This window comes from Carassius carassius, chromosome 13 (assembly GCF_963082965.1).
Source record: "Carassius carassius chromosome 13, fCarCar2.1, whole genome shotgun sequence".
Classification (NCBI taxonomy): domain Eukaryota; kingdom Metazoa; phylum Chordata; class Actinopteri; order Cypriniformes; family Cyprinidae; genus Carassius; species Carassius carassius.
The window spans coordinates 7,585,357-7,608,752 of NC_081767.1; the positions used below are offsets into that span (position 1 = coordinate 7,585,357).

A 23,396-nucleotide genomic window follows, 5' to 3' on the forward strand; every position below is an offset into this window, starting at 1 on the left:
ATATTTTATAAAGACATTTTTCCAGGCCTCATACAGAATGAAATAATACAGCTCCGTCTCAAGCATTAAAATAGTGCTACATTTTTACATTTATATAAACTCTTTTAAACATTGTATTCAAATTATATCATTTCCAGAGAATCATGATTTTGGGAATTTCCATTAAAATCATTTCATATGTAAAACAGTGTTTTATCTCTGTCATACAACTTTGCAAATGATGCAATCAGTGGAAAAAGCAGCATAAATCCAAAGTGGTTTTATTTCCATCTGTCTAGTGAAAACGTCCAGGTACATTTTTATCAGGCAACACTACATGGACCATACACAAATATTTATTTTATTTTTTGTTCTCATTTTTTGAAAAATACTTAAAAGACTACGGAGAGTAGAAGCCTTCATATACAAATCTGTGAGTGACCTTACCATAAAAGATAAGCGTACCTTTTTCAATATAAAGTTTGATAATTGGTGCAGTACATTGAACAATAATAAAACAAATCAAGAAACAGATAACACAGATGTTATTCAGCACTGCCCTAAAATGCATGCACTTAAGTATTTTTACAATAAAGTAAAACAAAAAAAAGCAATAAAAGTTATTTGTATAATCTTTAGAAATGCCACGAACACAAAACAAGTTGTTTAAAATTCAACTCAGTGTACATACCAATCATTACTCCATGCATGTATTATACTGACAAAGTCCTTTCTCAGTTTACATTCAAGATGCGATACAAACTGCTTTACCTTCAATAGAAAACCCCTGAAAACATCTAAGAACATCTTTTTAATGTATAAAAAAGAAAACATTTCAAGTTTTTCTTTTCTTGATCATTTACTGTACAAGTGATTTTAGGCATTTGGCAGGTTGCAAAAAGTCTCTTAAATGTACAGTTTAGTCGCTTTCAGAAACTCTTCTATACTTTTGACCTGCAATGTTCAGCATAATGGTGCTAACTGAGAGTTGAGCTTTGCTCAGTACAAACTCTTTTAAGCGGCGGGGCTCCAATCACATCCTCTTCCTCCTGTGAAAAACAATAATGTCATACATGGCATGCTTTGAAAAGCACAAATCAGGTTTACATGATATTTACAATATGTATTTTAATTCCCACAATGCATTAGGTGAACATTTATTTGAAGCCTATAGTGGATGTTACCTGAGTAGAGAGAGACAACACATCTTCTTTAATTAGAGTTGGAGGCTCATCCGTCAGCTCACTGCTGGTTGTTGATGCCTCTAAATATGGAATTTGATCATGAAAATTAACATGTACAGATACATGTACGCATGTGAAAGGAAGGATTTAACAATCATTACTGTTATCCTACATACTTGGGTGAATCTAACAAAACATGTCAAGAACATGCATACAATAAATCTTATATCACCCCAAAAATAAAAAGGAAAGGAAATACTAAATTAAATGTTGCTTTGAACTGAAGCCTGTTTCAGGACTATTTACACTGGTTGTTTTATGGCATTATTTAATGACAGTTGAGCACAATTATACCCAAAAATCTCATTTTAGAATTTAATTTTTATAATGTGAGGGGAAAAAAAGGTTAATAAATAAATAAATAATAATGATATTTTTTATTTTATGCTAACCCAAACAAAATACCTTATTGTATTGTCTTGTAATATAGGGAAAAAAATATATTACAGTAATGAGAATGATTACTATTTAGGATAAAGGATGTAAAAAAAGGAAAATATAGTAATATATACACTGCACAAAACTCTGGAATAAATAAGGTTTGTTAATGTTTTTAAAAGAAGTCTCTTCTGTTCACAAAGACTGCATTTAATTATTTGATCAAAATACAGTAAAATATAACTGATATTGTGAAATTGTGAATTTTGTGTAATATAGTCTTCAGCGTCACATGATCCTCCAGAAATCATTCTAATATGCTATTTCTTCAATGATGAAAACAGTTCTTGCTGCTTAATATTTTTGCTTAATATATTAACCCATAAACACATTACATATTATTTGCATTATAATACTCATTTGCATTTGTTCTGAATACCAAATATTATTTTTCTACCTTGTCAGTTAGGTAAATAATCTTTTTACTGGTCTGTCTCACCTCTCTCGGCATCCATGGTCTCCTGTCCCAGGGTGGGCGGCTGGGAGTCCTCTGTACGGAAGAAGGGTGCGTGTGAAGGGCTCACTGCCTCACTTACGTGCTGTGGACTGGAGTTGCTGCTGCTGTCCACTTTGGTATTAGACAGATAGGCATCTGATAGGAAACTCTGGTTGCTGTTGTCATCTGTTTAGGAAAATTAATGTATGAATGAAACATATTTGAAGAAATATGTGAATTATGTTTAAGTACTTTAGTATACTGTAATGTTACAGTACATGCTATGTTAAAATAGGCATGCAAAGCACACTGTCAAGGTGCAAGGTCATTTAAGTCACTAGAGCATATCAGCATAACCCAGTGTTGCATTATATTAAATAGAGGATGTTCTGAATTGTTTAGAGAGGAAATATCAAGCTCCCTTGTGTCTGACATAAACATAGCCTGTTAAAACCTGTTTTACCCTGAAAATCCAGTAGCACGGAGCGGGCGTTTTCCAACACTACATCTGTAGGAAAGCCCTTCAGTCCCCTCATCGCAGTACCTGACACTTTAGGCTTGTATATCTGCAAGAAAGAAAGAAAAAACGTTTTGAAAATGAACACTGTGTTTATATATCTGAGAAGTGGACAGCTGCTTGAGATGACCTGATATACACACCTGTTTAGTTTCTGTAACCGGGACCCATTTGAATATCCGTAATGACGAGTCGCCCACTGTAACCCACTTTTTTTCCCTAAGAGGACAAACAAGTTCCAGGTTAATATACAAAAATGCCTATTATGACAAAATCACTTCACTCCATTACGGAGCACGAACAGATTGTACAGTACAATACCATAGACACGTCTAAGACACGCCTACACGCTGGATACAGTGAAGCCCATTGGTTGCCTTGTCTGTCATGTTACTGAATGACGTCACTCTCCCCGCCACTCTGAAGTTTATTTTTGTAACGTAGAAGAAAATAAACTTGTTTCCCTCTTTAAACAAGCAACCTACCATCGACGGACCCTTTCAATTGCCGCCATCACTTTTTTGATATCATCTTTTGCACGGCTGCGTGTCTCCGCTCGCACGGACCGTCCCGACATTTTTAATGGGTTTTATTAGATTGTCAAGATCTCCCTCTTTTTCTTGCCTTCCTCCGTGTGCGACTTAATCTCGCCCTGTCTTCGTCTTTGTCTCGCGAGACTTCACAACGCGCCACTAACTCTGCCTCTTTTTTTACATTACCCCATTTAATTTATTAGTCAGTTTCTTTTAATTATAAAACGTTCTCTACATTATGTTATCTAATAACCACAATATGGATGTACCATATTAAAAGAATCTGTTACGTGCCTATAATGCCCTTATCACAGCACCAGATGGCAGCGTTTTTCACTTACAAATACTCTCCATTCGAGTTGATTTTATATTTGATAAACATGATGGACAAAATATTAGTTACACATTTTAAATATGTAAATTAATTGTAAATTATTTTTTAATGTCCTTTATTTAAAAAAAAAAAAAAAAAGCTAACGTTTGAATTTTTACCTATTTTACCTCCTAACACGAAAAGCGGGCAGTTTTGATTTAGCTTGTAGAAATTTAACTGGCATCTAATATTTTGGTCCCATAACAACCTTTTTTATTAACATACAAGGTTACATGGATCAAAAACAACAATCATGTTTATTTATTTATTTCTGTGATGGGGCCAGTATAAAAATCTCTATCACTGAGCCCTAAATATGCATTTTGTTTTATAATTTTAACACACTAGGTTTAAAAAAAAAAATCAACTACTTTGTTTATTTTAACAGTTAAAAGTTCTAATGCCTTAAATTAAACTTGTAAACATGTTTTATTATTATTATTATTGCATCTAATCTTAAGATTTCACTTTGGCAGTAAGGTTTGAGCAGTTGAGAAATAAAGAAACCATAAATAGGTCAAGTGCATTATTTGCAGTATCTTAGTGGATTCTGCCACTGTTGTAATATATGTGGGTTTATAACAGTTTTTTTTTTTTACATTTATTCAAGCCCCTAAACATCAGCTGTAACTGGGACAATAGTCACTTACGCCAAAAGAAAATAAGCATCTGAATATTTAAATAGGATAAAAGTAAAATAAACTGGCCCTAGTGCCTTCTATATTTGATTTTACCAGACACTCTTTCACCGTTCTCCTTCTCATTCATGATTCTCCTCAGCACTGTCTTCTTGTCCTCCAGGGCCAGAGCACACTGCTCCTTATAACTGCTCTCCAGACCGGCCTCATACCGTCTCACAGCCTCCGAATGCGTCTCCTCATCTCCACAATCCTGATGAAAATAATCATAATACACATATATCACTCATGAAAAGCGAGAAGCGGGCAGTTAAACATGAAAAGCGGGCAGTTAAACACAAAACTCCAAATTATTTGTTCTTTAATCAAAACATTTAAAACGTTGTGCATTGAATGAATGCTTATGCTTTGGCACAATCAGTTTTGTAGAAAGCACTATAAATATACAGTACAGACCAAAAGTTTGGACACACTCATTCAAAGAGTTTTCTTTATTTTCATGACTATGAAAATTGTAGAGTCACACTGAAGGCATCAAGGGCTATTTGACCAAGAAGGAGAGTGATGGGGTGCTGCGCCAGATGACCTGGCCTCCACAGTCACCGGACCTGAACCCAATCGAGATGGTTTAGGGGTGAGCTGGACCGCAGACTGAAGGCAAAAGGGCCAACAAGTGTTAAGCATCTCTCGGGGAACTCCTTCAAGACTGTTGGAAGACCATTTCAGGTGACTACCTCTTGAAGCTCATCAAGAGAATGCCAAGAGTGTGCAAAGCAGTAATCAAAGAAAAAGGTGGCTACTTTGAAGAACCTACAATATGACATATTTTCAGTTGTTTCACACTTTTTTGTTATAATTCCATATATAATTCCACATGTGTTAATTCATAGTTTTGATGCCTTCAGTGTGACTCTACAATTTTCATAGTCATGAAAATAAAGAAAACTCTTTGAATGAGAAGGTGTGTCCAAACTTTTGGTCTGTACTTTATATATATAATAGTCTCATAGAATATATTTGCCATCTCACTTTATCAGTAATCTTAAATGGCTGTGAGGTTTAAATTAAGTGACACTGAAAACCAATACTTCAAATTAAGATAAAAAGCACAAAAAGATAAAGACAAAACACACAGCTAAATTAGATTTTTATTAGATGATCTTGGGATATTCTCCCTATATGTTGACAATCAAACTAAATTCAGTCATTCAGAATTTATCACACACACTTTACACATCAGAAGGCACACCAAGTTTCTGAGAAGCATCATCTCTCTAATATCAAACAATATTTTTGTGGTTACACCATAGAACTCCACTGCAGGGATGAATACACCACATCACCCTCCACACTCTCATCATTTCCAGTCTCGCTGCACTTCTTTGGAGAGCAGAGCAATACTGTTTTCTTCACATTGGAGCCCAGACGAGCTATAGCCAGAATATCACAGAGAGGTAACTCTTCATCCATAGAGATGCATAATGCAATGAAATGAGCATGGAACCGCAGAGGATCACCTGCAAAATGACAATAAAGATCTTGGCTGTTAAGCTGCACTTAAAAAAAACATATTATATATCTGTAATCAATGAAAAAAATAAATAGACTTTTTGATATTCCATGTTGTCACAAACTTACCTGGATACACCAGGAAATCTCCTCCAAACTTCCCTGCAGAGGTCAGGTAGAAGCCTTTATTTCTCAGATCTCTGTAGACACCGAATCTAGTGTTCAAGCGTTCATCTCTAGGCATTGGCCAATCAGTGGAATGGAAACTGCGTTCCTCCGGACAGTGGCTGAAGCCGGCACGGGCAGTACAGAGCTGAACCGCCATAGCCGGCCACGGGAAGCGGAAGGCCTGGTCCAGTGCATTAAGACGGTCTCTAATTGCACTGCCGGAGTCATCAGTGCCTGTGGGATCAGGGAGAGCCAAATATCATTGACACACATTACATACAGTACCAGGGCGCTTATTGCACTTGAACAGACAAATACACACAAAATTAAGTCAAAATACCCATCTTCGCAAGTAGCCTGGTAAACACAGTGAGAGAAAATTAAATCAGAGCATAAGTTAAAAGTGACAGCCTTATATACCTGCTGCTGTCTGTGCCATAATTTAATCAAACAAAAAAGTCACTCACTGCTCTTCACTGAATAACTTTCATAGCTTTAACAAAGGTTAATTTATATTTAACTTATACGGTTATTTTACATTTGAATATTCAATTTCAGCAGTATTTTTTACTAGAATACTACTGTTAGACCAACATGATAACTTAACATTCATTTTTTTAATGGACAGTTCACTTGTCTTTATTAATGTTTGAATTTTATATTAGTTTAGCTAGTAGAAATTTAACTGGCATCTTATATTTTGGTCCCATAACAACCTTATTTATTAACATACAAGGTTACATGGATCAAAAACAACAATCATGTTTATTTATTTATTTCTGTGATGGGGGCCAGTATAAAAATATCTATAACTGAGCTCTGAATATGCATTTTGTTTTATTATTTTAACACACTAGGCTTAAAAAAAAAAAATCAACTACTTTGTTTATTTTTACAGTTAAAAGTTCTAATGCCTTAAATTAAACTTGTAAACATGTTTTATTATTATTATTATTATTATTGCATCTAATCTTAAGATTTCACTTTGGCAGTAAGCTTTGAGCAGTTGAGAAATAAAGAAATTGGGTTCAGTTTTATTTTTTAAACCATAAATAGGTCAAGTGCATTATTTGCAGTATCTTAGTGGATTCTGCCACTGTTGTAATATATGTGGGTTTATAACAGGTTTTTTTTACATTTATTCAAGCCCCTAAACATCAGCTGTAACTGGGACAATAGTCACTTACGCCAAAAGAAAATAAGTATCTGAATATTTATATAGGATAAATGTAAAATAAACTAGCCCTAGTGTCTTCTACATTTGATTTTACCAGACACTCTTTCACCGTTCTCCTTCTCATTCATGATTCTCCTCAGCACTGTCTTCTTGTCCTCCAGGGCCAGAGCACACTGCTCCTTATAACTGCTCTCCAGACCGGCCTCATACCGTCTCACAGCCTCCGAATGCGTCTCCTCATCTCCACAATCCTGATGAAAATAATCATAATACACATATATCACTCAGAAAGTAAGACACATTTTAAGATGAATAGATGGATGTGTGAATGCATTCTGTGTCAGTACAGGTGAAGTGTCACCTGAGTCTGCAGTGAAGCAGCAGCAGTGCTAGTGTCCTCCAGCAGCAGCGCCTCCTCTTGCAGCAGCTCCAGCGGTCGTCCCAGCCGCACGTTCTGCCGAGGCTGACGGGCGAGAGAACCCACCAGAGCCCCGATCACACCCACAGATCTGCACCTCTTCATGTCCGACACCTTCCACACCAGAGGAGTGGCTCCGCAAAAGCTGATGTCAATCAAAGCATCTTTTGATGGCTGATGCTCACTTTCAGTTTGGGTATTCATATCCTCTTTCAGTTCCATGCTTGATGTCTGCTGAGATACATTCATTCCTGCTGATCCCCATCCATCACTCCTCCAAAACACACCTGGGTGACTATCGATTATGACGAATCGGCTCTATAATGCATTTGCTCTAGACTTTTTGAATTGGTAACGTACTTAACAAAATAACAGTAAATACATAGTGATCATACGAACTGACTATACATGAAGCAGATTTAAGTAACATGCATGCACTAACGACAGACTACTTAATAAACAACTCGATGTCACGTTCACCTCGCGCTACCTCCACATGACTGTTAATTCAGAATTTCATCTGCTGGAAGTCTTCCACGTTGAAAATTAATCACACACCAAAAAAATACCTAGAACGAAAATCACATTTCGATTCGCAGCACGCGTGCTCTCTGTACACTTCACTTCCCTGGCGAAGCAGACCACGTGACCGATCTCCATTTGAACAGCGGGCGCCATCTAGTGGTGCTCTAAAAGTTGCACGTTCGATGAGCTTTTCTTGCAGGGATTTAAAAAAAAAAGCTTCACGTGCCAAAACATTGATAATATGATATATTACTAATATATATTTGATTAAGTTACACGTAATCTCCTTTGAACGCCGCTTTTTCCTGTGGAATGTTACTTTTTTCATCGATGTTTAGGACCAAAGAACCAATCACACACCTGGAAATCAGTTTTTTTTCCATCATTTTAGTATTCCCAGTTGAATACTTTTAATAGTTTTAAAATCCTATCGCGTGATGAAACAAACGTCTCCGGCAGAGGGGAAAAAAACATTCTGAAAGCTGAATGAAGGTCAATATTACCGAGCGCCTGTTTTTCAATGACAAAAGACACCATTTATTTACACATCCATTGACTGAATTTATTCAAAACTGAGTATAAACGAATATTAAAAATGATCAGAAATCAAAATGTATCAAACTACATCCTTGATGATATGTACATATTTAGTTACTGAATACATTTACAGAACTGTTTATATTTCTTAACGAATACTGTTGACTAAAACATACTTTGAAAATTAGCATTAACAGTGGAATTAATAAATTGGCTCAAGATCATATGAAGAAAGACTAAAGTGTAAAGAAATAGAGAGAGAGAGAGAGAGAGAGAGAGAGAGAGAGAGAGAAAGAGAGGAATCAACAACAGAACTTTAGTTCTGCAGATATTACAAAGAGTTTGAAAATCCAAATCTGAAAACTGATTTAATCAATACAGCAGTCTACTGCATGCACCCCAAAACAGATAAACACTGTTCAACACCAATTTTAAACCCATTTAACAGCATGTGTGTTTATTGGTCGATGACAACAGAATATCTGCAGATGAAACCTTCCATTTCCTCCATAATTATTAGCCGAGGACCGTAGGGCTGTGGATACAGAGAGAACCTTGGAGCAGTGAGAGAGGGCTGGACATCCAGTCTGAACCAGCAGACACACTGCGTTCAGTGCAAACCTTCATTAATGCCCTCACACACACCAATGCCTCGCATCACACACCTGGAGAGGAAGTTACAAAGAGGGTAGAGATAAAGGGCTGAGTTTTCAAAATATTCCAAAAACAACAATGCTTTTAGACCACAGTAAATCGAATACTTTTTAAGACCAAGTTAAGGAAATTTAGGGAATAAACTGAAGTGAACAATACATGGAGGTTTGGAATTTTCATTCTGGAAGTGAACTACTCCTTTAAAGAGCGTTTAAGGTCTTCAGTTAGGGAAGGGTGAAATAAGACCTGCAGAATCCCTGTGGACACATTCAAGATCTTTTCCAAAACACCATTAGACAACCCACAAAGCCACACCTCTACGCCCGTCTGTGAGGCAGAGAGTCCATGTGTGCACTCAGCTTCATCTCATTCTCCAAAATCTGCACCAGCTGCTGCATGGAGGGCAGGTGTCCCGCCTGCAGCTTTGACCACACGGGAACATCTGTGAGCACATAAGCACACACACAGAGGAAAAATCACTAGCATTAAACCTCATCAAGTCCCAACAGCTGTGTGAAATCTTCGTGATGGAATATTTTGATCTATGATTAATCATCAGTCTTACCGTTAAGTGTGATTTCAAAGGCGCCGGTGGACATACACTGGTTTTCAATCATGTTGCTGAGGAAGAACACCATCATGCAGGCATATATCTTAACAAAAACACAACCAACTAAAGTCACAAACATATGTAGTAGGCAACTAAAACATTTTGAGTGTGTATTTTAATTTCTGAAGACTGGCTGAGCCAGCATCCCCATATAAGAAATGTCATGTGAGGGTGAAAGACCTTATTCTCTTTCGCCCAAATCCAGATTCCTGGAGTCTCAATGTGGAAAAATGTAAAAGGGTCTTTTCCCAGGATAATTAAACCAATCAAGGCAAGTTTGAAGAAAGAGAGGAAGGAAGCTATGTGCCTAAAAATAAAGAAATAAAGACCTTCATTCCAGTTTCAGTTTATGAGTTAAAATCACTTCTATTTTAATAAAAGCGGTCCATAAATCTGTAGGGTCTGCAGTACAGAAGTTCTTGATGAAATGAGAAACCCACCTATATATGGGCTGTGGCAGGAAGTTTTCTCCCTCGATGCGGATGTCTGGGTACCTCTGGGTGAGAACCCGAGTGTACTCCTCAAACACCCGCCTGTACCCTCAGGACACACTGCACATAGACAAAAGCTAGCTGACAAAGACGACTGACAAGTGATAAACTAGTGGATGAAAAAAAGCTAATTACACAACAAACTTCAAGTCGCTATAGCAAGTTTGTACAATAAGACATTTTGCATTTGCAATAAGATAGCTATTCAGTCACATGTTAGATATAAATCTAGCACACTGGTGCTAAGGCAAACGTGCTCATCTAGATAGAAAAAAACGAATAGGAAATGCGCATGAACCAGCTTTAATGCACTGACTGAACTAACACAATATATCTTAGTTTAGATTAATTCAGTTTCTTTATCGACGCATGACGCTGATCAGCACGCACACTGACAGGAAACACAAAGATATTCCTTTTACTCACCAAAACTGAAATTTCAGCAGTGGCATCCCTGTATATTGCATCTTCATCTTTTTAACGCTGCCATTGTCGGCTGTGGCATGATTCAGTGACAGTACACAGACCAGCAAAATACACAAACACCGCGTTTCCATCCCGCACACACAGTCCTGCTCTAACTGGACCCGGAAATTCAAGGACGATACACAGCCTGTCAAAATAAAAGTCTGAGTTCACGCGCGTCAGAGCACCCCTCTATAAAATAAAAGCGTCGAATTGACCCAGTTTTGCCAACTTACTAGCAATTTTGTTGCTAGATTTAGCAACTTTTTTTCCTTTTTTTTAAAGCACCTTGCAACAATTTTAACTATAAAAAACGGTTTTGCCAACTTTTGTACAGTGACTCAAATGATAAAAAACAAGGCACATATATTTTTTACTAAATTACACAAAAAGGAAACCATACAGCTAGCCAGCCATGCAGCACATCAGCCTGCAAAGAGCTGGCGAAAGATGCCTAACATTACAAACATCAAATATGCTATATAAGTTTATATAAATATGCTTTATAAGTTTCTAGTTCTAATTGGTCAATAAAATATGCACATTTATGATCCAGCATGTTATTAGCTTGTATATATAATTGTTGTTCAGTTAAGTTAGGTCCACTGTAAGAAAAAAATGTAGAAACACTGAAAAGGTACTAGTCATTTTCTGTCAGGATGTAATCCTTTAAATTGTAACCCTGTAACCTTAAAACAGGTAAACACCTGTGAAAAATAAATATGGATTGTTCCTTCATATTAACAGTACATTGTATTGTATTTTTACTGACTTTTGTGTAGCATACTTACTACTGCTTAAAACTATAATTTTTCAGAATGTGCAGTTTTACTAGTTGATGTCTAAAAAGTTTACTAGCCTAAAAAGACTATCAGGACAGTTGAGGCCACTGCTGCGTGTCATCACGAAAGCTTATCGTTTTCATGTGTTTTTAAGCCTGACCACTTTCCAATTTAAACATTCAAAAGAGTTTAAATCATTCAAACACAAGACGCAGAAAATCTCAACTCGCTCGCTGTGTTCGGTGCGCACGCATCTCACGGTCTCAGAGCCGCGTCTCACAGACAGCACAGCACCACTAAACCGAGCCCTCCTTGCGAGGACTTCTTGCCCTCCTTTGCAAAGTTCTCCTCACATGCACCTGAATGAACAAATACAAATCGCAGTTTAAACAAACAGAAAAGGATGTGAAAAAGCCCATTTCAGCACCACGGTGTTCTGGTGTTCAGGTCTCACGCAGAGAGAGGCGTCTCAAAACACTTTTTAACACAGAATTTGCCTGTTTTTGCTCTTGTAACGACAAAAAAACATACAAAATATGTCAAAATACCCGTCTTGGAAAGTATGTTCGAAAAAACTGTCGGTTATGTCTTAAGTGAAAGTAAAGTGTTAATCCAAAAAAACTAAAATAAAAAATATATATATTTTTTAAAGTTTTAATAGTAGGTGCAAGACACTAGAATTAATTTAGGTAAGAGAGTATAGCAAAATAAAGCGAGCTGTGACATATTATACCCATAAAATCTTCATACATTGGACTACTAGTGAAATTGATAGAAAAAAAAATGGGACCAAAAATTATTCAGACACTTTGATCTCAACACGTTTTGCTTAAGTGTTTTTCTTTTTTTCCTGAATTGCTAATGCAACATTTTCACAACACAGACTGAACAAAATTAAGCATTGCTTGGTAATTGTTCAACAAAGTATGGATAGTTGTGCAAATATTGTCATACTAACAGTTGTCTGAAGTTTTGGTTGATTGTAATCCATAACATATCTTTCTATCAAAGCTATCTGACATTATCAAGATGAATTTGTTGAAACAGTTCAACTCTGAGTTCTTGTCATATTTTATTAACATTTTATAAACTAGAGCAAATAAACTGATAATGTAAGAAATATTGAAGGTGTCTGAATAAATTTTGGTTTGACTGTTAATTTCATTTTTACAGTGAAGACTATGCAGTGCTATTTTATATTTAATTATTTGTTTTCTGTACCTGGACACCTACAGACATGAAACAACTTAAACATTGTGGAATTAGCACAAATAAATAAATAGAATGAACACATAAATTAAACTATTTCGAACAGGGCCCACTGGTACAACCTTCCCCGGGGCCCCGCTTACCCCAGCTACGGCCCTGCACTCACATTAAGCCTGACAATATTTTTAACGCCACAGTTCCAGATATGAACCGTTCCTACTTGATTAGGCCCGTGTCCTAATCGAGTAAACATCATCGAGGGCTTTTAAAGATGTCAAGAGCAATAACTTACTTTCAATCACAAATCCCTGTTCCATAAAGTAAAAAAACAACAAATGACAGTAGGAATAAGTCACTTTTTATTGAGTAAAAATCAGACATGAAGAGGTGCAGACTAAAAACCAGTGTAACAGTTACCATGACCCCCCCCCCCCCAAAAAAAGTCTGCATCCAGCCGTAAAAAAATATCTATTTTCGGAGAAATTTATTTTCTTCCGCCAAGAGAACATATTTATTACTTATTTTCTGTAGAGGTGCAAAGTATCAGTGTTCTTCCTGAAAACATTTTCCATTTTTCTATGCGACTAGTGATTTTCCCACCTTCTGAAAAAGGTTGCTTTTATAAATCAAAGCATTTCCCATATTACATCAACATTAAACCCATCTTTACACTGTAAATATGTAGTTTCATATCCTTTCAACATTTAAAACTAAAACGGCAACATAACACAAGAGAAAAAAAAAAAAAATTTAAACAGACAACTAGGTCAACATTGACCACTTTAATCAGACACAAACCCACTCACAGTCTTACAAAAAAACACTCAGCGCCTGTGACGACTGTGGCTTGAATGGCTGCTGCTGTGGTGTTTGCTTTTATGAGAGCGTTCGTATGAACGTGAGCGTTCCCACCGGGCGCGGTGATGGCCTCCACTGCTTCGCTCATGCTTGTGTTTCTTCACCAAGTCTGTGGAACCTCGATCCCGGTCCCGCTCACGGGGCTTGCTGGTGGAACGAGAGCGGCTGCGTGAGCGTTTCTTCTTGTGGCCGTGTCTGCTGTGCTGGTGCAGGTCGTCTGAGCTCTGCTTTGACTTCAAGTGTTGCAGATGGGGAGACGGAGGGCCGTGGTTGGCGTGTCGTCGTGGAGAAGGGCTGCGGCTGTGAGAGCGGCTCCTGGAGCGAGAGCTGTAGGTGCCTGAGTGACTGCGCCTGTTATTGTAACTACAAGAAAAAAAAAAAACACAGTCAAGTATAGACACCAACATCATAGAGCAGACAGCAGTGCACTGCAAGTGGTACTTACTGTCGTCTGGGAGAGCGCGATCTGGACCGGGATCTCGTTCTGGAACGACTTGCACTTCTACTGTTCCTACTTAACTTACTCTCTTTCCTTTGTCTGAGGAAAGGACAAGCATGATTCTCAATTAGTGCACTTCAAACAATACAATTACTTGAAAGTCGATCCTGTCAAACACTCACCCATTGTGTGGGCTCTTAGAACCCTGAGGCCGATCTTCTGGTTCTTTCTTCATGGCCTTAAGCATTTGATGGTTAGGAGACTTCTCATCTGCTTTCATTATATTAGGCGAACCTGACAGGAAGAATCAAATTTGATCACGGTTTCAAAAGAAGTTTCAGATTTTTCCTGTTGCTCTTTTCCAAGTCAAGCTACATCAACAAAAAAAAAAGAAGTGGTATCAAAACTGTCCACATGATTACTGTGCTATATTTCAAGTCTTCTGAAACCATAGAATAGCTTTATAGAGGAACACACACTAAACGCATACTCTAGTGCAGGAGTGGCTAGTCTCGCATAGCCTTCAGGCTGAAGGTCTGGAATCTATGGCAGCTCTCATTGGTTAAGGCCCACCCATGAGATCCGTTGGTTTCGTTCATCATCACATTTCTAGGCATGGAAATGTTGCCTCAATAACACACAGGTGTGTAAAACTCTCAGACATATTTTAAAGATTCTATGCCGTGAACTTTAAATATTTCACATACTTTTGAAAATCCAGCGTTTAGTTGATCCTGATAACTGTGACTCGTTGTCACAGTTGTAAACAGTAGGCTTTCTTCTTTCGTGAGGGGGTTTGGAGCCACAGTATCTTTGTTTCCAGACAGAATGTTAAAGAACGCGACACACGTCTCGTAGAAATCCTGTATATTTCAACCAATCCAATGACGACTTCAACAGTCCTGAAGAGTTTCCAATTTTGTGTGCCATATGCATCAGACGTTCAGCCAACGGTCCGTGGGCCTGATGTCTGAGGCTGAGACTAAGGGGCGGCAAACTCCTGTCCTCATGAGTTCAGCTCCAAACCTGATAAAACCTCAGTGCCTGTAGCTTTCTAGTAAACCTTCAGACATTGATTAGGTTGTTCAACTGGGTTTGATAAGGGTTGAACCAAAACACTGCAGGACTGTGGCTCTAGCCACTCTTGGGCTTCTCATTAATTGTATAGATAAGAGCAGCCTAAGCCATACTAGTTTTGTGTCGAGAAGAAAAAAAAAGCATGACTGTTTTAGCTTTTAAAAACAAAACAAAAAAGGTTAGACTGCACAACAGGCAGTGCAAGTGACAACTTACATGGTTTGGATCCAGGAGAGAATCCACCCAATGTGTTAGGAGCAGGAGTGCCATCTGGATTCAGTCCTTTGGCCTTCAGTTTGGCTTCCTGTAGAGCCACCTTCCGCTTGTCCACCTCCTTCTCCAGCAATTCATAATTTGGCTAAGAGGAAACAAATCATACTTGATCGAATACAAGCGAAGATCTGCTAACTTTAAAAAGGGAGTGAAGTGAAACGGGTCTAACCTTTTTCCTGGCGTACAACTTCAAAGTGGTTACACATATATCTCTGATCTCTTCCTCCGTAGCACCAAACAGCAGGTACCAGTTTGGCCGAGAGGGTAACGATATCTGAGAGAAAGAATGATGAGAAAAAAGGTAGGTGTTAAAACCAGAGCTTAGTTTAAACCGGTGGAGAAGGCGGCAGAGAATGGTTTTGTACCTGTAGCACTCGTGCAGCGAGGTAAATGCAGGCACAGGCGATGGTCTCAGCTTGAAATCTCACAAACACATTAGTGCGAAGGCTGTCATTCATGTAGTTCCTGCAACACAGAAGGTGAACCACAAAATTGCCACTTCCCTGCATGGGTTGATCACCTTTATGTACGAGGTTTGTCACTTGATGCAAAAAATAAAAATAAAGACCAAATATAAATGGAGGCTTGAGTTCAACATTGTCCTTTCCCTCTCTGCCTCATGTTCCTCTTTCGTTCTACAAAAGGGTAAAGGCAAGCGTGCAGTGTGGACGGGCACATGTTCAGGGCACACAGACAGGACCATGAGGGGAGGTTTGCCAAAAATATAACTGTTTCCACTGGTTTACATGCGACAAATAACTACAATTCCATTCCTACAAAACTTTTCAAAATAATAGCTTAATTTTCTATAAAACAAGCAGATGAGAATCGTGAATTTTAACGCAATGGGCATGTAGCACTGATGACCGCATGCAACTCATAACACTAAATGACATGCATGACTGAGAGCAGCTGCTCAGGGAATGAACAAATACACATCTCCTGAAGTGTAGACTTGCAGACAGCAAAAATCTTCAACTTCAATTCAGATATGGGATGTAAAGCTCGGTCTCAAAAAAAGCAGTGAACAGCCAGGTGGACACTGTGTGGACCTGAAACACTCAGTTATTATGAAAAATGTGGGAAATACTAGATTGATGTGCATAGAAACACTAGATTTTATGCTCCAGGCCTTAGAACATGGACTTGATTTCTATGGAAAAGCTGAGCTTCAAACACATCATTCAAGCACAGACAGAAGAGAGAGGAGAGAGTTCCAGTAAGACACAACGCCTCACAGCAAATTACTGTGATGATAATTGCATTTTTAAAGCAATGCTTCACCATAAATGAAAACTAATTTACTCACCATCATGTCATTCTAAACCTATGGAACTTTCCTCAGTGGAACACAAAAAGGAGAAATATTTAACAAGATCAAGATACATACAATGGATGCATAAGGTGAGCAGAGACCAAAATGAATATAAAACCATGAAAAGTCTTCTGAAGCCATATAATAGCTTTGAGTGTGAAGTTGTTATATCATTTGGTTAAACATACGGTGAGTTAAGCAAACTTATTACACTGCTCTGTGGAATACTTGATACTGATTAGTCAGTCGCAACACACCGAGGTATGTTTTTAAGCGGTAAAAGCTAATAACACAGGCTCATCCGGGTAACTGATATCAACGCTATACGCTTGCTAGGAACAATTTTTCTTAGAAGTTTGTCTAGGTAATAAATGATTACATCAATTTCATATTATGTGTACAATTATTTATGTCATCCTGGTATCGTGGACTCGCTCTCTCGTTTCATACAAACACAGATGCTACCATTATGCCACGATTGTTTTGTATTCTGTAATGGGATTATAACGTAGCTAACAAACTGGTAAGATTTCAAAACATTTTTGTCTTATCTTTTATTGCTATAATTATTTATGTGGTAAAATGTGTAATAAGTGCTACGACTGTACCGTATTCCTTAAACAATAGTCTAGTTTGAACCTGCTACTTGCTTGTAACTGCTGTTTTCACAGAAGCTTTGTGTTCAAATATTTCAACTCAAATCAATAGATTGCGTCTAATTATTTACTTATGTGGCAGTGCTATAAGCGGGATAATTTAGATCCCTGAAGGGGGTTATTATGTGATAATCGGTTGGATGTACAATATCAATTACTTAGCATATCAAATTAAGCAAATTTGAATATGCAGTAGTACAAATGAGATCAGAGAGGATAGGATTTATCTTGAAATTTGGAATAAAGAGACCAAGTCTGGACTAGCTCTTGCCCTTTCCACAGCTTGACAGCATCTGGACACTATATGCTTTCAATGTATGGGAATGAGCAACATGTTTTTTTTCTCCTTTTCTGTTCTATTGAAGTAAGAAAATCATATGGGTTTGAGAAGACATCATGGTGAATAACACTTTGCATTTTTGGGTGACTTACCCTTTAAACTGGAGTATTTAGGAAACAAAAAACAAAAGACCAACTAAATCTAGTAGTAGGTGAGGTCTAATAATAAAAAGCAAATATTCAGGCTTTAAAACCACCTTTTAAAAACCAAATAATTTAATTCAAAGTTTTGAGTCTTGAAGCAAAAACAAAAATACAAATCCTTTTGGACAACTGCAAGAAAACAAGATGCTGCTGGCAGCTGGAAAAGGCCCCCTGCAGTGATTCTCGGGCAGAGAGCTCTCACTGGATTGGCTGTCTCGAGAAGGGCAGCCAATGAGGGGAGATTCCTGAGGTCATGTGGTTGGAGGAGCAGAGTTCAGAGGTTCTTTATGACACTTACCATCATGGACTACCCTTTAATCAAAGAGTAGAAAGAAAGGACAAAGTTAAACGAAGCTCTCCGTTTTCTTTTAATTACAGCCATGAACAAGAGATTTAAAAAAGGCGACACACCAACACACACAAGTCACGAATACACCAATCCATCAGATGAGGGGACAGAAAAGTTACATAACAGTGGCAAAGGGGTTAATTACTGGTTAATTACTGCCTAAACACCCGATGCAGGAATGTTAATTTACTCACCAGGCTGTCTGGACCAACGTTTGGTTCTTCTCGCAGTCAAGGACTTGCAGGTACATGACGATAATCTACAAAACCAACCAAACTATTCGTTTTCATTCTACCAAACTTCAAAGTCTAAAAATGAAAGTTTATAGGACGTACCTTGTGAGGGTGTTTGACGTGGACGCAGAAGCCCAGCTCCTTCAGCACACGCCGTTCAGCTTTTATCACCTGGTTTTTGGTGTTTATGTAGTTCTGATCAAGTATCAGTGGACTTGGACTCCTGGTTCATGAAGGAACGAAAGTAAAATGGTTTCCCCTGACTCAAATACTATTCAAGACAATGGAAAAAAATGCTTTTTTTTTTGTTTGCTTCATTTTAAAGTCAAATCATTCTGTTTCCCTTCCAACCAACTACAGGCAACAGGTCCAGTTTTTTGACTCCTGTGATTTCAGTGTAAGACTTTCAGTACTGCCACATGTGACTGTTAGAGAAAAAAAGAAAACGCTCCACCTCTCACCACATCATAGCTTCAACAGAAAGTAAAAAAAACATTATTCTATAAACATAACCAATATCATAATAAAAGCACCAAAAACCTCAACACACACGACATTCACCTAGTATAGTATAACAATCAAAAGGTGAGCTCTTCATCATAAACACTACTAGCAGAACACGTTCATGATCTGAAAAGATGTGTCAGGTAATCATCATGTACATATTGCATCACCTGATCTAAAGATGCTATCCAAAAGAAAGAAATACTGACTAACTACAAGAGATCCAAATGAAATATATTATTGTACTCTATTGAAATACCATAACAGTCCAGTTGCGATAAAAACAAAAAAACACTGCATTTAATATATCTTACTAAAACCACGTCCTAATATTAATCCACAACCTAATATTACAAAAATAAATGATCCTGTCAGTGAAAAGAAAATCTAGACTAGCCCATATTTAACAGAATTTAAATACTTTGACCATTTCAAGTATTTATAATTTCAAGCTATTATCTGAATATTTGTATTTTTCACTGCACCATCCACAAGTGAAGAATATTTCATAAAGCAAAACCAAAATCTCTTTAGTTTTATGTTTTAACACAATTCCATCTAAATTCACAATCATAAAACGCTACACTAAACAACCTGGTGAGTAATTCAATGACTGAACATGCACAGTGACCTCACAAAAAAGCTCTGAAAACGATGACTATTCTACACATAACTTCACATTTAATTGTGAATTTTGGATAATAAATTGTCTAAGGCACCCAATAATGTTTATATTAAGATACAAAAAACAGCACATTCTCAGTAAGTGTGCAACCCCCACAGTTCCCGTCGTGTGAATATTTAAAAGCTCATGATCTCGGATGTGCAGCGTGAAATATTTCTGTGGAAGCTATGACATGTGTGGTGAGGTGTCTTTTTTTTTTTTTAAATGAAAAGAATTTAGATGGTCACCTGTGCTGGCAGAGACAATAAGCTTAAACTGAGATACAGGAGTCAGCCAGACGCTTCGGACCAGCGGCCAACCTGTCGATCCCCGACATCCCAGTGACCGCTTTCTGACCACTGGCTTCTCCCGGGGGAGGGGGGGGAAGCGACACCTCGCTCACTGTTGCCATGCCGACTGCTTCATCTCTACGTACCATTCCACATCACCCAGGCATTGGTAAATGTAGCTGGTCGCTGTTAGTTGGTTGCAAGGGAAAAAAGAATTCAAGTTAATACCGCGTCCTTGATTTCAGATGAACACATTTTCCTTTTCATCCCCTTTAAATAGTTTCCTAATTCAAACTGAAATCAAATTTAGACTAGACAGTAATAAGACACATTATATCCCAATTGGCATCATAGATTTTCTTGAACAAGATTCAGTTTTTGAGCCGTTTGAATGTTTTTTTACTTGCTCAGGTAATCAGAATATCCTGCTGTTACTACCAAATATGACTGATGAAGGAACTGAAAAGCTTTAAAATGGTTTAGAATAAAGCAAACAAAATCAAGACATCATATCAACGACAAACAGAAGTGCACACAGGCTACTCACAGTTAACATGTTTTAAGTATACCGGAAGCATTTACAGTTTGAGGTGATGACGTTAAATGTTATTCAAAGAAAAATAATTCGGTTAACGTGGGAGGCTGCTTGCACAGGAAACGAACAGAGAAAACGAGTTACGAGCCATGCTTACCTTTTGCCCCGGAGCTGCCTTAAATGATGAAACACATTGATGACGTCCCTTATTCGTCGAGGGGCTTCTTCGATCTTTGAAGCCAAGTTCATACAGGCCATGGCAACAATCTACAGAGAGAACAGACGACAGAAAGAGCGCTCAAACACTATTACACAAGAATGCACGCAGCAAACATTACTTGAGAGACTGATACATATATATACGTGTTAGCAGATGATAACATTTTCTGCTTTTAAATAGTGAATTTGAGCAAATGTTTGAGACACATGCATTTCATTTGTATCAGCCTAAGGGGAAAAAATGTCTACAACTATACTCAAATGTACATGTTCTCAATAGGATAATTACAACAGGAGCTACACACACACACACACACACACATATATATATATATATATATATATATATATATATATACACACACATACATTAACACATATATACATACACACACACATTTGGTGTTATATAACTCCAAAGTAATGAACTAACTAGACATCAATTCTTTCTAACACCTATTAAGCCCAAATATGGCGCGCATAGTGAGCCAGTTCACTGGTATTTGAAAACACGCCCGTTATAACTATCATATTACGATGACAACATTTAAGATCGTTTGGGTTAAATCTGGTTAAATGTCATGTACAGAAGCTCAAACAACATGGCTGCCATCCGCATTGGCTGTAAACACGGCTTTACTCTCTTCTCTTACCTCAAAACTGTGTTTCACGAAAGACTTCGAGTAGAAGAATCGATGAAAAAGCACTTGTCCGGTCGCCATGGCCACCTGAAACATAATTACGATTAAAGAATTGTTATTATAAACGGCCCTCTTTCGTTTCGAAAGCAGCGTCCGCCATTTTGTTTTTGTGTAGCCGATGGAAACTGTTCGTGAAAAGACGTTAATAATCACTGATAATGACCTCTAGATTAGACACACGGTATTAACTAATTCAAATTATAGTTTATTAAGGAGGACATTTTTGGTTAAATTACTTTATTGGGTTATGGGTGCTTCTTTAGTAATGTCAAATCGAAATTGCTTCATGACAATGGTTTATTTAAAGCCACCATAATTTGACAGTTTAAGTAACGTTAGTTTGACAGACCGGTTGATTACCTGCGGCAGTCGCAGCAGGATCCCGGCGGACTGGATGAGCTCGCAGCTCAGGATACGCAGGTCCGTCTCGGTGGACAGATCGAGGCCGTCCTGCATCGACGGGGTCGGGGACAGACTGTCCTCTGGAATCAAAGAGTAATCGATGGTGAGGAAGACTTCAGAGTACACTTTATCCCCTATTAGTATCCCCTCGCTTGTAGCAGGCTCGTTTGCTGCGGAACCGGTGGCCATCGACGCCTCCATGATCGCTGTCGTCGGATCCTGCCGAGGCCTAGAATAAACTCGTCACCAGAGCGGAAACCAGCACTGCTTGTGGGAGGCTCGCTGATTGGTGCGGAGATGTTGTCATGTGACCTCAAATGTTTATTCAAAGCCGTAACCCACCATATTAATTTAAAGTAACCTACGTTTTTGTGACCATAAATAATTATACGTTTTAAATATATTCCTTCTGGGATTCCAAGCGCTTTCAAACAAGTATAAATTATTAGACGGATTTATTTTCCACAGCGCCTCCTGCAGATGAAACTTAAGGCAGTCCGTCACTATAAATGACGCGTGTACTTCAAGGTGTTTTTATTTTTCTGTCAGGATTGAACGTTGCTTTAACGTTAGACTCACGAACAGCAGATTTGTACACTTCCGCGGCCTATTGTAGAGCCGAATAAAATGTGCTTTATTTCACATATAACATAAATGAATGTATAAAACTCTCCACACAGGAGCAAGCAGCGCAGTTATCAACGTAATTCTGTTTCAAGGTTAGGAAGAAACTTTTCTCAAAAAGTAACTATGTTGTTGAACTTGTTATTAATTCCTTTGTGCATTACATTTTTTTATTCACAACATTAAATTCCTAACACTTTGCCTAGATTTGAGATCTTTACTGGGGTTTCTAAAATCTCTGAAAATCACATAAATTCCCTCAGTCTTTCTTGTCAACTGAATTGTACTGTGTACTTGTTTGTAGTTTTCCTTCCTTTTTATTATGTTACGTTACGTGTATTACAATGCTGTGCTGTTTCTTTTCGTTCTTTCTTTCTTTCCTTCTTTAATTTTTATTTTATTATTATTATTTTTTAAATAAAAGAAAAAAACCATTATAGATTTGATAATGTTAAAAATTTTGTCTATTCAAAATAGTACACTTGTCTTATATATGTTGTTTTCTTGGAGAAGGTAAGTTGAAGTTATACGCGTATTATATGTGTTGTTATCATAGCATTTCTATTACGTTTTATGTGTACTTTGAATGAATGCTGACGGGAAGTTCCAGTGACGCTGATGTCGGGAACTGAAACCAGTGTGCAGTACATATCAGTCCGCGGGTAGGTTGTAGTCAGTCTATGGTTGTAGTCTACAGAGTTGTGTAGGCCAGTGGTTTTCAACCTGTGGGCCGCGGCCCCCTAGTGGGTCGTGATGGTATTGCAAGTGGGCCGCCAATTACAATTAAAATAAATAATAATATTGTTAATATATCTAAAAATGTCTAAGTCATAACATAATAACATAATTTCATATAATTAAATAACAAAAAATAAATATTAAACTGTAACTATGCTCCACTATTCGAGCTCGCTGATTGGTTTAAGAATAAACCGCCAATTTATCTTAGATATTTTTGCTGCATATGCTACAGAACAACAGCAGTTTTGCCAAGACGTACCAGACCGAGTGATTTTCTGTTCATTCAATAACGACTATCTAGCTTCTGAGTATTAAGTTATTAACCCAACA

General features: G+C 37.7%; 4 protein-coding genes across 8 annotated transcripts; all 4 read right to left on the reverse strand.

The window, feature by feature from the left end:
• Window positions 1-734: 734 nt before the first annotated feature.
• LOC132155571 (B-cell CLL/lymphoma 7 protein family member B-B-like) lies at window positions 735-3,280 on the reverse strand. Its single transcript, XM_059564334.1, has 6 exons — window positions 3,100-3,280; window positions 2,758-2,833; window positions 2,561-2,663; window positions 2,101-2,283; window positions 1,164-1,243; window positions 735-1,028 (listed from the first exon to the last, which is right to left on the reverse strand). The coding sequence occupies exons 1-6, from the start codon at window positions 3,189-3,191 to the stop codon at window positions 957-959; spliced, it is 606 nt and encodes a 201-aa protein (XP_059420317.1). The 5' UTR covers window positions 3,192-3,280; the 3' UTR covers window positions 735-956.
• Window positions 3,281-5,288: 2,008 nt separating this feature from the next.
• On the reverse strand, window positions 5,289-8,081 carry tsen34 (TSEN34 tRNA splicing endonuclease subunit). The gene is made up of 4 exons (XM_059564669.1): window positions 7,374-8,081; window positions 7,122-7,263; window positions 5,797-6,069; window positions 5,289-5,675 (listed from the first exon to the last, which is right to left on the reverse strand). The coding sequence occupies exons 1-4, from the start codon at window positions 7,677-7,679 to the stop codon at window positions 5,458-5,460; spliced, it is 939 nt and encodes a 312-aa protein (XP_059420652.1). The 5' UTR covers window positions 7,680-8,081; the 3' UTR covers window positions 5,289-5,457.
• Window positions 8,082-8,921: 840 nt separating this feature from the next.
• Window positions 8,922-10,861, reverse strand: selenot1b (selenoprotein T, 1b). 2 transcript variants are annotated; one of them, XM_059564671.1, is made up of 6 exons: window positions 10,674-10,861; window positions 10,197-10,307; window positions 9,937-10,063; window positions 9,712-9,799; window positions 9,462-9,588; window positions 8,922-9,157 (listed from the first exon to the last, which is right to left on the reverse strand). In XM_059564671.1, exons 1-5 carry the CDS (start codon window positions 10,802-10,804, stop codon window positions 9,464-9,466), a joined length of 582 nt encoding a protein of 193 aa, XP_059420654.1. In that variant the 5' UTR covers window positions 10,805-10,861; the 3' UTR covers window positions 8,922-9,157; window positions 9,462-9,463. The 2 variants fall into 2 exon arrangements, with proteins under 2 accessions (XP_059420654.1, XP_059420653.1); XM_059564670.1 differs by having other exon boundaries at window positions 9,457-9,588.
• Window positions 10,862-13,039: 2,178 nt separating this feature from the next.
• LOC132155907 (cyclin-L1-like) lies at window positions 13,040-22,242 on the reverse strand. 4 transcript variants are annotated; one of them, XM_059564672.1, is made up of 11 exons: window positions 21,660-22,226; window positions 21,252-21,326; window positions 20,537-20,646; window positions 18,489-18,609; window positions 18,348-18,412; window positions 15,716-15,815; window positions 15,520-15,624; window positions 15,294-15,435; window positions 14,183-14,294; window positions 14,007-14,099; window positions 13,040-13,924 (listed from the first exon to the last, which is right to left on the reverse strand). In XM_059564672.1, exons 1-11 carry the CDS (start codon window positions 21,900-21,902, stop codon window positions 13,528-13,530), a joined length of 1,563 nt encoding a protein of 520 aa, XP_059420655.1. In that variant the 5' UTR covers window positions 21,903-22,226; the 3' UTR covers window positions 13,040-13,527. The 4 variants fall into 4 exon arrangements, 3 of the variants coding, with proteins under 3 accessions (XP_059420655.1, XP_059420656.1, XP_059420657.1); XM_059564673.1 differs by lacking the exons at window positions 20,537-20,646; window positions 21,252-21,326; window positions 21,660-22,226 and adding an exon at window positions 19,875-19,995; XR_009437358.1 differs by lacking the exons at window positions 13,040-13,924; window positions 14,007-14,099; window positions 14,183-14,294; window positions 15,294-15,435 and adding an exon at window positions 18,103-18,116 and having other exon boundaries at window positions 15,600-15,624; window positions 21,660-22,242.
• Window positions 22,243-23,396: the final 1,154 nt, after the last annotated feature.